The sequence below is a fragment of the Microcaecilia unicolor genome, chromosome 5 (genome assembly GCF_901765095.1).
Source record: "Microcaecilia unicolor chromosome 5, aMicUni1.1, whole genome shotgun sequence".
Classification (NCBI taxonomy): Eukaryota; Metazoa; Chordata; class Amphibia; order Gymnophiona; family Siphonopidae; genus Microcaecilia; species Microcaecilia unicolor.
The window spans coordinates 129,079,731-129,098,188 of record NC_044035.1 but is presented as its reverse complement, the minus strand read 5'-3'; the positions used below and the strand labels follow the sequence as shown (position 1 = coordinate 129,098,188).

Genomic DNA, 18,458 nt, shown 5'->3' with positions numbered 1-18,458 from the left:
GAACATCTTCCATCTTCATGGCAAAATAATGATGCAATTCACTGGCTTACTGCAAATGCATCACCTATAAAGTTTTATAATGTGTTTAGTAAAAGAAATCCCAATTTTCCATGCATCATAAATTTGAATAATTAATTTAAAAAGTATGCCATATAAATAGTGTAAATAAGGAGCTAAGGAAGAGGGAGGTGAGGAGCAAATGATCACTGAAGCATGCAAAATATAAAAGGAAAATAAATTGCCAGTGTAACACTGGAAAAGCTTGATGTGATGTTTCTAATGATAAAATTCATTGGCTGATGGACTATATCATGCTTAAAATTATGTCTTACTTCTGCTTGTAAAACTTTCCAGTATGTTCTTTTGCTGTTGCTTTTAATTTGAGACCCTAAATCAATTGCCTACATTTTAAGCTGAGCATTTTTGCAGTGTGTGTTGTTTGTATTTTGAGATAGGTGTATAGGTGTATTTTGAGAAATGTCATGCTCCATTTCTTTCATTTGAAAAATGTCCTTATGAGAGAAGAAATTTCCTGAGCATCCCATGAGGGTTATAACACAGTAAGGACATTAAAAATGTACAATTAAACATGACTTTCATGGCAGCTATATAGCCCTTGTTCTGGTCTACGTGTTCAGCAAATGCAGTGCAAGACATTACTTCCTTCAGTCTAATTTAAAAAATGGTTTTAAACTAAGGGGCCTTTTACAAATATGCGTTAAGCATTTAACCCCATAATTAGAGTGTGCTGTTAACATACGTAACAGTTAACATGGTGGCTTCATAGCAGACACTAATTAACCTATTTTAGGGGGGGGGGGGGGTTCTAGCATTTTTGGTGCAAATATTCAAATATACAAGAGAAAATATAAAATTACTGTCATGTATAAGTGCGCTTGGTAACAAGAATCAGCGTAATTGTAGGTGGCTTATGTTTGAGGTGTGTTTAGGGCAGTGCATAGGGAAAGTCATGGTCTTTATAAATTATGTGAGTTTGCACATACTGGGCCAGATTCTATATATGTCGCTTAAAAAATCCATATGTAAAACTTTCCACCTAAGTGTGTTGGATAAGCAGCACTAGATTTAGGAGCAGTATATAGAATATGCTTTGTCATTATCCTAGTGCGTAAAACTATGTGCATCCATTTACACTAGGACTATCCATTGATTTACATTTGCAACAGCGTGGTTAATCGCGATTAACATTTTTAATCGTGTGGTGCAAATGTAAAAGAGTTCAAATAACTTTTACATGTACACGTTACATATTTTCAAAGCACTTAGACTTGCAAAGTTACATGGAGGGGCATAATCGAATGGGGATGACCATCTCTAAGGGCACCCATCTCTAAGGACATCCCGGTGAAGGGGCCCGTATTATCGAAACAAGATGGGCGTCCATCTTTCGTTTTGATAATACGGTCGGGGACGCCCAAATCTCAACATTTAGGTCGACCTTAGAGATGGTCATCCCCAGTTTTCTGCAATAATGGAAACCGAGGAAGCCCATCTCAAAAATGACCAAATCCAATGATTGTGGGAGGAGCACTGGTCTTGCAATTCAGAGGTGGCCAGTTCAAATCCCACTGCTGCTACTTGTGATCCAAAATCCAAATAAATAAAGGGGGTGTTGGAGGCATAACAGGCATGGATGTCCTTCTTACAACCATCCACATTTTCGACGTCCTCAACTGCCGCGGATGGAGGCATATCAGGACGTCCTCAACTGCTGTTGCAGGGATGGAGGCATAGAAATGTCCAGTGTACCTGAATGTAACTCACCTTGAGCTACTACTTAAAATGGTGTGAGCAAAATCTAAATAAATAAATAGCGAAGGACATCCTAATTGGAGGTCCTTCACCCATACTCTAAAAAAAAGACAAAAGTTTTTAAAGTTGTTTTTTTCAGGGTGGGAGGTGGTTAGTGATCACTGGGGGAGTCAGGGGAGGTCATTCCCGATTCCCTCCAGTGGTCATCTGGTCATTTAGGGCACATTTTTGTGGCTTGGTCATAAAAAAAAAAGGACCAAGTAAAGTTGGCCAAGTGCTCATCAGGGACGCCCTTCTTTTTTCCATTATCACTTGAGGACACCCATCTGTTAGGCACACCCCAGTCCTGCCTTCGCTATGCCTCCAACATGCCTCCGGGAACTTTGGTCATCCCCGCAATGGGCTTTCGATTATGTCGATTTGGGCGACCCTGAGAGAAGGACGCCCATTTTGCGATTTGTGTCAAAAGATGGGCGCCCTTCTCTTTCGAAAATAAGCCTGATAGTAACTTATGGAACTTTGTAAGTCTAACTGCTTTGAAAATGCTTTGAAAATGAGCCTCATAGTTTGTTGTTTTTTTTTTTTTATGAATCCTAAACATTCAACCAATAACTTTGATTCCACTCCTCCCATCTCCTTCTCCTCCCTTGCCTTCCCTCTTCTGGCACTATCTCCTCCCTGCCCTTCATCCATGAGTACCATTTTTTCCCTTTTCTCCCCTCTTTGAGTCTCTCTTCTTTGATTCTTCCATCCCCTATTTCTAGCATCTGCCCCCCCCCCCCCGATGTCTCCATCTTTCTTTCTCTCTCTTCCTTGTTTTTCTCATAGCTCCTCTTCTTAACTTCTCTTGCACCACCCCCCACATCTGTTAACAATTCTGATTGGCTTGTTAAGCTACACGTGTTGTTATAGAATACGCTTGGATTTCAGCGTGGAATTCTAGACGCGCTATGTAGAACCCAGGGGACTGTATATACATATATTTACACCAACTCCAACTCTGCTGTTTTGTCAGACAGTAGCATAGACTTAAAAGAAGTACCTACTTGACCTCCCAAACTATGCAACCTATATGCATAGTATGGAAAGTAGCAGGAAATGTGTGGAGGGAAAGGAAGTGTACTGCTTCTTGCAGTAACTTAAAAAGCATGCATGAAGTGTTAATTAGATCATAACACCACCTCATTTGGTGGCATTAAGTGCTTCAGTGTTATCTGCAATGCAGATAAGATGTAGTAACTATGTTGTTTCTGTATTAACTAGATAGGAAGATGATGTGCACACCCCAACAATTGTTGCAGAGGCTTTACAGTTACTGCATATTAATTTTTGCAACTATTGTGCAGTAAATGCACATTTTTACTACAATGTAGTCAAAGGACCCTCAATAAATGCACGAGATTTTAAACTAGATTACTAATTAATCAATCACATAATTTCTAAAAGCCTTTAATTTTTCACGCATGTTACCTAGACATTCTGAAGTTGTTTTTTATCGTAAATTTACACAAGAAAGCAGAACCACAGATTAAAACTAGCAACACAGCCTTCCAAAATACATTGATAAAATTAATTTACATAACAAGGATTAAAGAACTGTATAGTTTCAATTATTAACTGATTCTGTTTTAAAAATTAATCTAGGCTAAATAATACAGTAGTTCATGGATCAATTCAGGGGTGGACCAAGACAATCTGCCACCTGAGGCAAGGAATAAGCTGAAGTCCAGCTTCTCTGCCACTGCCCCCCCCCCACCCCCGGCCATGGGCAGACATCTCCTTTTTCCTTCCCCAACCCCCTTCCCTGAATTTACCTTTTCTTTTCCTGTTTTTCAAAAGACAGCAGAAGCAGCAATTCCCATAGGTTGACCTGCCACCAGTCCTGGCCCCTTTTCTCTGAGGAAACAGGAAGGTAAATCAGACAGGTAGGCCACAGTAGAGAGAAGGGGCCAGGATTGGCGGTAGGGCAGCCTATGGGATTTGCTGCTGATCCTGACACCTTTTGAAAAACAAGAAAAGTTAAAATCGAGGAAGGGGGTTGGGAAAGGAAGGGTGGAGTGCAATGCCAGCTCAGAAGAATACCGTCTGAAGCCCCCACTTCAGTTGGCTTAATGATAGGGCCACTACTGGGTCAATTGATAGCACAATATGGTATACAGTATTCTGTGATATAGTACATTAGTCTGGATTACAGTAATTGAAAGTTATTCTTTTTAGAGGAAACAGCGACTTAAAATATACTGATAAATGGAAACTTAACTAATGTCTCTGTGTACCTGTTTCCTCTCTACAAGGCATTGTGGCAATAAGGACAGTCCAGTACATTTCATAAATGTTTGATGTTAGCACTTACCGGCAGTGTTTATGTGATCCTGTTAGAGTTTCGATCACAAAGCATTCCCCATCATTTAGACAGTATGAAAGATCCTTGTCTTTGCATGGTTTAAAGTGCTCTGATCGCTCAGTGGAATATGTGGTGGTATCTGTAAAGTGAAATAAATTACAATTTTAGACACTTCAGCAATCACATGTAATTTGCTCTCTGGTAAAAAGTAGAACTTTTTCCCTTCGTCATCTTCATGTGTGCATCCATTCAAAATTTGCAATTATGGAAAAACATTTGAACCTGCCAAAAATATATTGGCTTTAGCAAAACCTGATGAGTCAAGCCTGTGTTCTTCATTCAAGACCCAGAAACCAGTGGCAGCTCCCATTGACCATTAGTGTGGCCCCCTGACTCTACCTCCATACACACTCTTCTCCTCCCTTCTTGTCACAAGACTTGCTGCTGGCACTACATCAATAAATTTGAACCTTTTACATCTCTATCTCTTTCATGAAACTGAAGAGTAGTGAAGGAATTGGGGCACTGTGCAATTTAAATTCACTGAAGAAATTAGGTGCTAGAAGACAATAAAGTAGCTCTTGCAGAGGTGAACAAGCCTTGCAGAATATATAGGGGGGGGGGGGGGGTGAAAAAACTGGTATGAGAAATAGCTTGAGGGAGTTGAGGGTAGAGGTATAATTTTGAAGTTTGATTTGATGAAGTGGTAGGTAGAATTGAGAATGGTTGGGCTTTGACAGGAGAAGAGTGTGTAAGGGAAAAAGAGCTAGTGGAGAGCATGTGGGGAGCAATGGACTGCAGGATAGGGATAGAGAAGATCTGTGGAGGGGATAGAATTAGAAAAAGAGAAAGTGTGGAAGAGTGAGCCTTCTTTTAGTTACAAGTCACTCTAAATATGTATAAGCAGCTAGTTAGACATGTCATCTAAGAAGGAAGCTACCAGGACAGCTGTGTTATTTGGAGTGTACTGTTCACTTTGACCAACAACAATCTTGGCTCTTGCATTGAGGATTCTTTTCCCCAAAAAATAGCCCTCACTGGAAAAATAATGAAGATCACTGACCTAAGCAATTAACATTCAGTATGAGAGCAAAATAAGTATGGTGCAATTAAATGTTGCTATTAAGTTCTCCCCCCCCCCCCCCTATTTCTGAATTGACTTAATTGGATTCGCTCTAATGCATTTTTAGTTTGGAAACTATATTAGTAGTAAAAGCTGAATTATATCACAGTAAAGCTTTCCAAATTTACTTGCCTCAATTTAAATTCTAATAAACATGATGGTTTTTAAAATTGACACAGTCTACTGTCTCTTTTATTGCCAGTCAAATCTCATTAATCATGTGATCAATGAATATAGTAAGTGCTCTGTAGAAATCAATGAATATTTGTCATTAATAGTTTAATACACTTGATATATCACTCTTCTAAATGAATAGACAGAGCGATTTACAATTAAAAAAAAAGATTAAAACTGGAAATGAATACCAATATAAAAATGGGTCAGCACAAAAACTACACTTCCCAAGAACCTCACCCAACACTCACACCATCCTACAGGCCTAAGGCAATATCTAAACAAGTCAGCTGGCCATCCCAAAAGCCTGTTGGAGAAAATATAATTTCAATGTATCATTCCTCAAATCCTGAGGGAACTGATTCCACAGGAAAGGAACCTGCCCAAAAAAATAAATTATTAAAGCATTCTAGTGAATGACTGTGTGGCGAGCTTGGCTAGTCCCAAGCATGGTCAGAAATTGTACAGTATCAGACTTCAAGATGCGGGTTGGTAAATAGGGCTGAACCATCAACACCAAATACTCAGGCGCTCGAATATACAAGACTCTATGGGGTCCTTTTGCTAAGGTGCGCCAAAAAATGGCCTGCGCTGGTATAGATGCGTGTATTGGATGCGTGCAGGTCAATTTTTCAACACACCTGCAAAAAGGGCCTTTTTGGCTGAACATGGACATGCAGCAAAATTAAAATTGGTGCGCATCCATTTTGGGTATGAGAGACCTTACCACCACCCACTGACCTAGCGGTAAGGTCTCACGCGTTAACTGGATGCTAATGTTCTACATATGTACAATGCTGATTACTGCATGGTTAGTGCCGCATACCGGGAAATTTCCAGTGCACTTAGTGCACACACGTAAAATATTTAATTACTGCCCGGGCCACGCGGTAGCCAGGTGGTAGTTCAAAATTGACTCACGTAGGATGCGCATAGGTGCTTACGCAGCTTAGTAAAATGGCCCCCATGTGTCAAAACCAAAAGTGAATACATTATCCTATATTCAATGGGCAACCAATGAAAACAGATGTATAAAGGGGTAGCATGATCTCTCCACCCCATATCCCCTAACAACCTGAGTGCCACATTTTGGAGCATCTGCAACCTCCTCAACGGATGGCAAGTGATACCAACATAAACCATATTAGCATAATCCAGTTTTGAAATTACTAGCGCATGCAAAAAAATATGTAATGTGGCTTGATTAAAATAAGGTTTTACCACACGCAGCATTCACAGGGTACCAAATCTTGAATATACTACCTTTGACACCTGTCGATCAAAGTGCAAATCCGAGTCTAAGAGAACCCCAAATAGCGGAATTCCTCACACAGCTAAACCTCCAAAACTGGTAGCAAAATCGTAGGCCTCGGCAAATGACAAATGTCTTCCCCACATTTAAAATTAATTTATGCTGTTGCAAAAAAAAAAAAAATCAACCACCATCTACAAGTAATAATTAAGTGGGGATAAATCCAACAAAGAAAACCTTACCAATAAAATATTATCCACATGCACATACACACCCACTGAATACTCCTGAATTTTTCATGCTATAGGGGCTAAAAATAAATTAAACAACACAGGAGATAAAGATGACCCCTAAGGCACCCCACAGAAACAACTAAACAATGATAATTGCTTCCCTGACTCCTGTACACAATAGATGTGATCAGCTAAAAAAAGATGCAAACCAACTAAGGACCTGGCCCTTCAACCCCACGTAAGATAACCTGTCCAACAACAGGCTATGAGCTAGAAGATCAAACACTGAACTCAAATCAAGTGAGACTGCCAATGCAACCTCCCTAGCATCAATATGTGCCCTAACATCGGACGAAAGTAAAGTCGACAAGTGTCTTGGTTTCATGGCCAACTCAAAATCCTGATTGACATGGGCTCAATATCACCCCTGATCCACGTCTATCAGATGCCTTCATACTTACTTTTCCACCACCTTGGCAAACAGACACAAGTTAGAACATATATATGAAGCTACACTAAATCAACATTTCCATGCATGCTACTCTACGTCGGCACATACATTTATGAGGCTATGCTATGTCGGTATTTCCATGCAGCTTTGGCCAAGGATTTTATTGTTTGCCTTTAGCCAAGATGCTGGGCTTATCTATATTGGACTTTTGAAGTCAGATGACCCCCTGATGCAGGCTTACATGCTGAAACACGGCCCGTGTCAGTTCATTGATGTACAGGATTGTGCCATTGGTGTACAAGATTGATCTACCTTGTGGAACAAAAGGACTTGTCCAGTTTTTGAAGGCTCTTGGTACTTCTTTGTGCTTTATATTGTGGTTTGTGCTATTGCACACTCTCCGTGCTGCTTTTCTTAAAATGACTTCCAAACCAGGATTTAGGATACACTAAAAATTGACAGTTAACCCAGGAGCATCCTAACTCTCTCATTCCAATCACAGCCAACATACTACCCTTTCCCTTAACTCTAGTGGAAGTAACCACCTCATAACCCTTCAATTAAAAAAACAAAATAAATAAAAAAAATCAACCTCTATACTCCACCAGGCCCCTACTACTGCCTCCCCAAAACAGGAATATTTCCAACCCTTATCTTCCATAGGTTCACCCCCAGAACTTTGGCATGTGCCCGCAGTGAACGGCGCTGGTAGCAGACTTAAATAATTAGCACAGAGGAATTCTTCTTACATCAGCAGTCACGTGACTGCCTGTCAGAATTGGACTTTACTCAGGCACAGCTCTCCCAATGGCAGCTGTACAATTACAAATGAGTGATAGCATAACCAAATTTTCTCTTGGGTTGATATTTAAAGCGATTTAACCAGCCAGAAATAGCTCCTGGCCTGTTAAATCATCTGTTTGGGGCTAACCAGTCCTTTTCAATGGCACTTTGGTGCTATAAATTAGCACCAAAATGTAGGCACCCCAATGCCATGTACTGAGCAACAATTATATAACAGCTTATTGGCACCAGGATGATGTTGTAGAATGCTAGTGTAAGTTGCCATTGGTGTGCCTAAAGTTAGACATGAACAGTTACATTGAGTCAGTCAGTTATAACTGTTGGTACCTAATTGTACCCTGATATGTGCATAATTTATAGTATTCTACAAGTTGCACATGTATTCCAGAGATACGCCCATGAACCACCCATGCTCTGTCATGTTTATGCCCCTTTGTACTTACACATTAACTCCCAGATTCAATATATTGTGTCCACATTTGGGCATGCTGCCAAGATGTGCGTGCAAATTAATTGATTAGTGAGCTCTTCACCATCAATAATTAGGTGCCAACAACCAATTATTGAAGTTAATTGGCATTCATTAAAATCTGTGCACACATCTGGCTGTGGGCTATTCTACAAGACATGGTACCTAACTCTAATAGCACATAACTCAAAAAAAGAGGAATGTCAAGGGTGTTTCAAAAGGTTGTGTGCATAGTTATAAAATACTGTCTCAGTGTGCCTTACTTGGCTGCCAGCATTTACACCAGCTTTCAGCATGTGTAAGTTTGATGCCTAATGTTAGGTGCAAGAATCGGGGCTACATGCTATTCTACAAAGGGTGTGCACACCTTATAGAATAGCGCTTATCACCTGTTTTTTTTCTGCGTCCATTTTGGAGCATCATTTATAGAATTTCCCTAAGTGATGTTGGCATATATGTTACAGAAGAGCACTTAGCCCTTAAGTGTAATTGTCAATTAGTGGCATCAATCATGTACAAAAGTGCTGTTATTCCGTAACTTAGGCACCAGTTCATAGAATTGCTCTTATTTTCTTCTGCTCTGATAATTCGTCTGTAGTTGAAGCTATTAATAGAATGCATGCTAGAAACAAGCTGTAGTAGCATTCCTTACAGAAAACGTTTTGCAATGTTTGTGATTTAATGTTACATTTAGAGCTCAGCATTCCTAGATGCAAAACCTAATATTGCCAATGTTCACTCTCACTCCACGAGTCCCACTTTTCAATGACATGCCCCACTGGCTGATAAGGAGTTTGATCCTCTGGAGTTTGGGACCTGTTCTTGCAATCTATTTCTGAAAATACTAGGGGGAGGTATGTTAGAGAGTTTTTTTTAATGTTACTTGCAATTTTGTAATCATGAAAACATAAATTCTATATTAATATTCACTGTTAATACTGTTATTCCATTTATACTAGATGCAAAACAAAAGAAAATAGCATGGTCAAATGTTGATGGTACACTGTTGGGTATTGTTTTTTTCACCATGGCACTAGGCCTGGAAAATGTTGAGTACCATTTTGGTAATGGGAGGGTGGGAACATATTAGTGATACGACCTCAGACTAGAGGTGACCCATCACCCAGGGCTGCCTTTCCCACCTTCTTGGTACTCTAGATGAGATCCGTTTAAACAACTACAAGACTGCTTTATTTAGATGTGTCTTTTCATTGGCATTTTTTGTGATGTACAGTGTGAAGATAAAACATTCTTAATATGTATTTCTAAATCCTAAATGGACCAGAAGGGATCTGGCATGCAGATGATGCTTAGGCCTGTGGCTGTCTGTGTATGCAGATGATGCTACACATAGTGTTCAGGGATTCCACTGCCTAGTATATACCTCATACAGGTCCTCTTCATTTCATACATGAAGGCAAGTGTCCTCTGTCCTGATTCCAGTTTTCCTTAGTACTAAAAATAGAGCTAACCAAGTCAGGCCTTAATGGAAATTTTTATGGGGCATATTTGTTCAGGACTGGTGCTGCCACCTCCATGGCCAATATGGGTATTTCTAAGGAGCAGGTGATGTTACTGGGGAGATGGTGGGCCAATAGGTATAAATTATATGTTAGACAAGACCTGACTCTGGGTTCCAACTGTGTAGTGTTCTGTGCTTTTGCTTGGCACGGGTTATTCACTTTTTCACCTTATGTCATAACAGCCACAGCCTAGATTCTTGAAGGGAGCCTGCAAAAAGCGAGTTTTGCTTACATAGGTGGTAGAAGTGTAAGCCTTGGCCTGTAGTGCACAGCATATATAAAAGATGTTTTCAGCTATATTTGCCTGTTACTTAATGTGTTGACTTAACCTGTTATTGAATTAATGGCATAAAGGCATAACATTTGTCACCAGCTTATATGGCTAATGACCCTATAAGACTAAATAGAACTGAAAGGAGCAGCACTAGACTCTGAATTTAATGGGATGGGTCAACTGGCTATACAGTTAACATGCCTTTTATGCTTAATGGTCATGACTAGAGGTATGCTTTGATGGTACTTCTATCTGCTTAAGTGGAGAAAAAAGGAATAACTTTGATGGGTTTCCTAATGAGCATAGTAGAATGTAGATGCCGACTAGGGGTCCCTTTTACTAAGGCGTGTAGATGCCTTTGTGCATACAATCCACCTTATAATTGAAAGAGAAAAACGCCTAGATTTCGACCCAAATCGGGAGATAGACGTTTATCTCACAAAACCGAATAAATCGGTATAATGGAAAGGCGATTTTGGACGTTTTCAACTGCACTCCATCGTGGAAGTGTACAAAGCTGACGGGGGCGTGTCGGAGGCGTGGTGAAGGCGGGACTGGGGCGTGGTTATCACCCGAACAGAGATGGGCGCCTTTCGCCGATAATGGAAAAAAAGTATGTGTTTGTAGCTAGAATTTAGGGCACTTTTCCTGGACCCTGTTTTTCTATGAATAAGGCCCCAAAAAGTGCCCTAAATGACCAGATTACCCCCAGAGGGAATCGGGGATGACCTCCCTTGACTCCCCCAGTGGTCACTAACCCCCTCCCACCACAAAAATGATGTTTCACAACTTTTTATTTTCACCCTCAAATGTCATACCCACCTCCCTGGCAGCAGTATGCAGGTCCCTGGAGCAGTTGTTAGGGGGTGCAGTGGACTTCAGGCAGGTGGACCCAGGCCCATCCCCCCTACCTGTTACAATTGTGCTGCTTAATGCTTATTAGTCGTCCAACCCCCCAAACCCACTGTACCCACATGTAGGTGCCCCCTTCACTCCTTAGGGCTATAATAATGGTGTAGACTTGTGGGCAGTGGGTTTTGAGGGGGATTTGGGGGGCTCTACACACAAGGGAAGGGTGCTATGCACCTGGGAGCTCTTTTACCTTTTTTTTTGTTTTTGTAAAAGTGCCCCCTCGGGTGCCCGGTTGGTGTCCTGGCATGTGAGGGGGACCAGTGCACTACGACTCCTGGCCCCTCCCATGAACAAATGCCTTGGATTTATTCATTTTTGAGCTGGGCGCTTTTATTTTCCATTATCACTGAAAAACAAAAATGCCCAGCTCACAAATTGTCGAATAAAACATGGACGTCTATTTTTTTTGAAAATACGGTTCGGTCCGCCCCTTCACGGACCCATTCTCGGAGATAAACGCCCATGGAGATAGACGTTTTCGTTCAATTATGCCCCTCAATGTGCATCAAATTAGAAGTACCGCCCGGCTACCACGTGCCCTGGGTGGTAATTCTAATATTTACATGCATCTGATACAGTGGGGGAAATAAGTATTTGATCCCTTGCTGATTTTGTAAGTTTGCCCACTGACAAAGACATGAGCAGCCCATAATTGAAGGGTAGGTTATTGGTAACAGTGAGAGATAGCACATCACAAATTAAATCCGGAAAATCACATTGTGGAAAGTATATGAATTTATTTGCATTCTGCAGAGGGAAATAAGTATTTAATCCCTCTGGCAAACAAGACCTAATACTTGGTGGCAAAACCCTTGTTGGCAAGCACAGCGGTCAGACGTCTTCTGTAGTTGATGATGAGGTTTGCACACATGTCAGGAGGAATTTTGGTCCACTCCTCTTTGCAGATCATCTCTAAATCATTAAGAGTTCTGGGCTGTCGCTTGGCAACTCGCAGCTTCAGCTCCCTCCATAAGTTTTCAATGGGATTAAGGTCTGGTGACTGGCTAGGCCACTCCATGACCCTAATGTGCTTCTTCCTGAGCCACTCCTTTGTTGCCTTGGCTGTATGTTTTGGGTCATTGTCGTGCTGGAAGACCCAGCCACGACCCATTTTTAAGGCCCTGGCGGAGGGAAGGAGGTTGTCACTCAGAATTGTACGGTACATGGCCCCATCCATTCTCCCATTGATGCGGTGAAGTAGTCCTGTGCCCTTAGCAGAGAAACACCCCCAAAACATAACATTTCCACCTCCATGCTTGACAGTGGGGACGGTGTTCTTTGGGTCATAGGCAGCATTTCTCTTCCTCCAAACACGGCGAGTTGAGTTCATGCCAAAGAGCTCAATTTTTGTCTCATCTGACCACAGCACCTTCTCCCAATCACTCTCGGCATCATCCAGGTGTTCACTGGCAAACTTCAGACGGGCCGTCACATGTGCCTTCCGGAGCAGGGGGACCTTGCGGGCACTGCAGGATTGCAATCCGTTATGTCGTAATGTGTTACCAATGGTTTTCGTGGTGACAGTGGTCCCAGCTGCCTTGAGATCATTGACAAGTTCCCCCCTTGTAGTTGTAGGCTGATTTCTAACCTTCCTCATGATCAAGGATACCCCACGAGGTGAGATTTTGCGTGGAGCCCCAGATCTTTGTCGATTGACAGTCATTTTGTACTTCTTCCATTTTCTTACTATGGCACCAACAGTTGTCTCCTTCTCGCCCAGCGTCTTACTGATGGTTTTGTAGCCCATTCCAGCCTTGTGCAGGTGTATGATCTTGTCCCTGACATCCTTAGATAGCTCCTTGCTCTTGGCCATTTTGTAGAGGTTAGAGTCTGACTGATTCACTGAGTCTGTGGACAGGTGTCTTTCATACAGGTGACCATTGCCGACAGCTGTCTGTCATGCAGGTAACGAGTTGATTTGGAGCATCTACCTGGTCTGTAGGGGCCAGATCTCTTACTGGTTGGTGGGGGATCAAATACTTATTTCCCTCTGCAGAATGCAAATAAATTCATATACTTTCCACAATGTGATTTTCCGGATTTAATTTGTGATGTGCTATCTCTCACTGTTACCAATAACCTACCCTTCAATTATGGGCTGCTCATGTCTTTGTCAGTGGGCAAACTTACAAAATCAGCAAGGGATCAAATACTTATTTCCCCCACTGTATGTGCAGCAGAAAATGTTTTTTATTTTCTTCCACATGGCGCTAACCGGACAGTAATCGACAGTGTACGCAGGCTGACGATTACCGCCCGGTTAATGCATGAGACCTTACCACTAAGTCAATGGTTGGCGGTAAGGTCTCAGTCCCAAAATGGATGTGCACCAATATTTATTTTGCCGCACATCCATTTTCGCCCCCCCCAAAAAAGGCCTTTTTTGCAGGCGTGCTGAAAAATGGTCCTGTGCGTGTTCAATGCATTCACATACACCATTTTTCGGTGCACCTTAGTAAAAGGGAACCTAGGTGCTGTGTAACTCCTACAATGGGCTGAGAAACCTACAAAAAATTGTCAGGCAGACAGGAATGTATTGGTAAATTAGAAATTAAAAGTTTGATTAAACATTGTTAAAAGTCTTGCTGTAGACCGCTTTAACTGAATGTACTCAAAAAGGCAATTAAAGTTATAAATAAACCACTTTAAAAACTGCAATAGATGTATCACTTTGCAATCCTTGGAAAGGTGATTAGTGTGTTATGGGAGTGGTGACATAATGAGCGCCTGGTTTGTTTATGCACACAAAATATACAGGTAGACATGTACTATTGGGACAATTCTATAGAGGGCACTAAAAGTTAGGCACCAAAAGTCTATATAATGGCATCTGGATGCCCAGATTCTGTTACAGAATAGAACATGAGTTGGTATTTGCATGCCAACATTTAGGCACTATCACTTATGCCATGTAAAAGGCAGGTGTAAATGTTAGTGCCTCAGTGTTATAATTTAACAACCCTGCGCTAGAATTGTCTTCAAACACACATGTAGGGAGTGAAAATATATTAAATTATAAAGAACAACACTGAATATTTTTGTTAAACACAGTATCCCCTAAGGGACTAAATGCAGAGATAGAGTGGGCATCTGTACTGTGATTGGGGTTCTGTGATTGGTGGAAATGATCAGCTGATTTAACTTTATAATAATGTTTGATAGATGCTGGCACCATGTTTGCTGAATAAACAGCAGTCAACAGGAGGTGTCTGGCTAAATGTAAGGTAAGGGTGCCTTTAAAAATTTGGTAGGCTCCCATATTTAAGATATAAGTTCTAGGTTTTTGAAAGTATTGACAGCAGTATTGTCTTTTTAGGGGGTTCATCCTTGAGGAAGCAGTTGTAAAACATGAGTCATGTCGGACAACATACCCCAGAGCCGACAAAGTTAAGTGAATATCAGGCTTATTTTTGAAAGGGATCACCGGCGATCTTCCGACACAAATCGGGAGATAGCCGGCGATCTCTCAATCCCAGCCAAATCGGTATTATCGAAAGCCGATTTTGGCCGGGCATAATTGCTTTTTCGTTGCGGCGCTGGCCAACCTTCAAGGGGGTGTGTTGGGAGGGTAGAGAAGGCGGGAAGAGGGTGTGGTGGGGCGGGGTTAGAAGATGGCCGGCTTCACCTTATTATGAAAAAAAATGCCAGCTCGAACAAGTATTTCGCCGGGCGGACTTGGTCCATGTATTTTTAGGACCAAGTCCCAAAAAAGAGCCCCAACTGACCAGATGACCACCGGAGGGAAGCGGGGATCACCTCCCCTTATTCCCCAAGTGGTCACCAACCCCCTCCCGCACACACACACACACAAAAATTAAAACATTTTTTGCCAGCCTATATGCCAGCCTCAAATGTCATACCCAGCTCCCTGACAGCAGTATGCAGGTCCCTGGAGCAGTTTTTAGTGGGTGCACTGCACTTCAGGCAGGTGGACCCAGGCCCATCCCCTCCCCTACCTGTTACACTTGTGGTGGTTTGAGCCCTCCAAAAACCTCCAAATCCCACTGTACCCACATGTAGGTGCCCCCCTTCACCCCTTAGGGCTATGGTAATGGTGTAGACTTGTGGGCAGTGGGTTTTGGGGGGGATTTGGGGGGCTCAGCACACAAGGGAAGGGTGCTATGCACCTGAAAGCTAATTTTGTTTTTCTTTTTAAAGATTTTTTAAGTGCCCCCTAGGGTGCCAGGTTGGTGTCCTGGCATGTGAGGGGGGCCAGTGCACTACAAATGCTGGCATGACCACGGCCAAAGGGCATGCATTTCACCGGGTTTGAGATGGTCGGGTCTGGTTTCCATTATGGCTGAAAATCGGAGCCGACCATCTCATCTAAACCCGGTGATCCATCGGCGATCCTATTCTAAACCCGGCGAGCGATTTGGCCGGCGCCAAGCTTATTTCAAAAATACGCTTGGCTCCGCCGGCTTACGGTGCCAGGCCTGAAGATGGCCGGCCATCAATTTCGCTGGCGCCGTTCAATTATTCCCCTCTATATTATCTAAACAGTTTCCTGGTGTGGAATGAGTAAAACGCTATAAGAACAGTGATACATATAAAGAATAGCATTCTATGAAAAGACCAATGATTATGCCAGTGCATAAGACTTAACAGCATGAGTTTTGTCCATTGAGCAGCACAGCTGAGGTCTTTTTTAGTTCACAAGTTTATTAGGTAACAAATTTGCATGCCTCCCCTTTATTAATCAAATTACACTGATTTCCCATCAAAGTGAGAATCACCTTCAAATTATGTACCTTTATCTTTCAAATACTAAATGGCACAGCCCCAGACTATATGGTACCATTAATAAACTTACCTCAAAGAAACACTAAATATGAGGCAAGAAACTATCTCAAACTACACCTCCCAAATTGCTAAAAAAGTGATCTACAAAACTGTCCACTCTGAAGACTTCACTTACCTAGGAACCAAATGGTGGAACTCCTTAGCACTCAAAATAAGAAATATACAGGAATATACTAGATTCCACAAAATCCTCAAATCGTTCCTATTCAATTAAACTCTTACAAAGAACAACCATATCTCAAGTAATTAATTATTACCTGAATTGGTTATTACCAGTGCTTTTTTTGGGGCTGGTATGTGCTGGTATGGCATACCGGCACCTTTGTTTTCCTAGGGTCAGCTCACCTGCCCGCCCTTAGCTCCCTGACAGTCCTGCTTTCTATTCCTACGACCCGCAATGCGTTTAAATATTTTATTTTTTTACCTGAAGTCGCAGTGCCACCTTCCCTCCTTCCTCTGACGTTGTTTCCTGTTTCCGCGAGGGCGGGACACTGAAAGGGAATGAAGGGAAGGCTGGAGGAGGTGAGCCTGGTCCTTTCACTAATGCTGCCACCACCGTGACTTCAGGTAAAAAAAATAAAAGATTTAAACATGTTGCGGGGCAAAGGAACAAAAAGCAGGGCTGTCGGGGAGCTAAGGGCGGGCAGGTAGGGCTGGGGAACTCGATGGGGGCTTAAAAGGGGGGCAGGTGGAGGCTAGGGTGAGTTACTGGACATGGAGGGGAGGGCAGAGGAGAATTGCTGGACATGAATGGGAGGGGAGGGCATGGGAGAGAAGAGAAATTGCTGGACATAGATGGGAGAGGAGGGCAGAGGAGAATCGCTGGACATGGATGGGATAGGAGGGCATGGGAGAGAGAGCAGTGTTGCTGGACATGGATGGATGGAGGGAAGGGCAGGAGAAATGATGGACATGGATGGAGGAGAGGGAAACAAACCAGTAGAGAATCCACGAACGTGGAGAACTCAACGAAATCCCACGGATAGTCACAATATAACAAAACAGTGGGTAAAAAACCAGGAGTTCCAGAGTGAAGATGAACCAAACTTTATTAATCAGTATATTGACTCGACACAACGTTGTGTTTCGGCCAAAGGGCCTACATCAGGAGTCTAAATACTTGAGAACAATAATGATGATCCAGAATTAGCAATGTTGTAAAATACATTCTGTATTGTAGTGGTCTTAAAAAAGACCTTTGTTCTGAAGCGTGAGCCAGATCTCTCGCATGAGCATCTGGGCTGTGCAGTCTAGATGCTCATGCGAGAGATCTGGCTCACGCTTCAGAACAAAGGTCTTTTTTAAGACCACTACAATACAGACTGTATTTTACAATATTGCTAATTCTGGATCATCATTATCGTTCTCAAGTATTTAGACTCCTGATGTAGGCCCTTTGGCCGAAACACAACGTTGTGTCGAGTCAATATACTGATTAATAAAGTTTGGTTCATCTTCACTTTGGAACTCCTGGTTTTTTACCCACCGTTTTGTTATATATATATATGGAGGAGAGGGAAGACAAGAAGGAGATTCACATGGATGGAGGGAAGGGGAGATAGGAGAAATACTTGATATGGATGGAGTGAAGGGCAGGGAAGAGAGGAGAAATGTTGGAGGGAAGGAAAGACAGAGGAGGAGATGCACATAGATTTAGGGGAGAGAGGAAAAATGCTAGACGTGGATGGAAAGAGGAAGGAGATGCATACTGACGAAATGAGAGAAAGGGAAAAGAGGAGAAAAACTGCACATGGATAAATAAAATAGGCAAAAGCTGGATCCACTCTATACCTCCTCCAGTCAAGTCTGCAGAGGACCCAGCTTTTACCTATATATGTAGGGCAAGAAAGGAGGAAAGCAAAGAAATAAATGGAAAGGAAGCCCTGGAAACGGAGGTAAAGGAACAGATAGTGAGCAGCAGAATCAGAGACCGGGACCAACATGATCAGAAAAACAAAGTCACCAGACAACAAAGGTAGAAAAAAAATCATATTTTATTTTCATTTTAGTGTTTGGAAGATGTCCAATTTGAGAATTTATATCTGCTGTCTTATTTTGCTCTGGGTATACTAGAGCTGTAACAGCTTATAGAAATTATTTATAATGAAAAAAAAATCATGTTATTTTTTCTCCTATACTGGTATAATATTTTCAATGATACTGCTTATATGCGCCACGGCTGGTATAAGGGGTGTGGCTACCATAGGGGCATTAGAGATGCCCATAGGAACATAGCATTTAGCACACACTTATTTTTAGCACGCATTAAAAACACTAGTGTGCCTTTATAAAAAGAGCCCTAAATAAATAAGGTCCTAACATA

General features: G+C 42.0%; 1 protein-coding gene across 3 annotated transcripts in view; it reads right to left on the bottom strand.

The window, feature by feature from the left end:
• NRG3 (neuregulin 3) overlaps positions 1-18,458 on the bottom strand; it is a 1,503,806-nt gene that overhangs the window by 880,147 nt on the left and 605,201 nt on the right. For all 3 annotated transcript variants that reach the window (XM_030203279.1, XM_030203281.1, XM_030203280.1), the window contains exon 2: positions 4,127-4,256. In XM_030203279.1, coding sequence (XP_030059139.1) covers positions 4,127-4,256 — 130 coding nt within the window. The remainder of the gene's footprint in view (positions 1-4,126; positions 4,257-18,458) is intronic.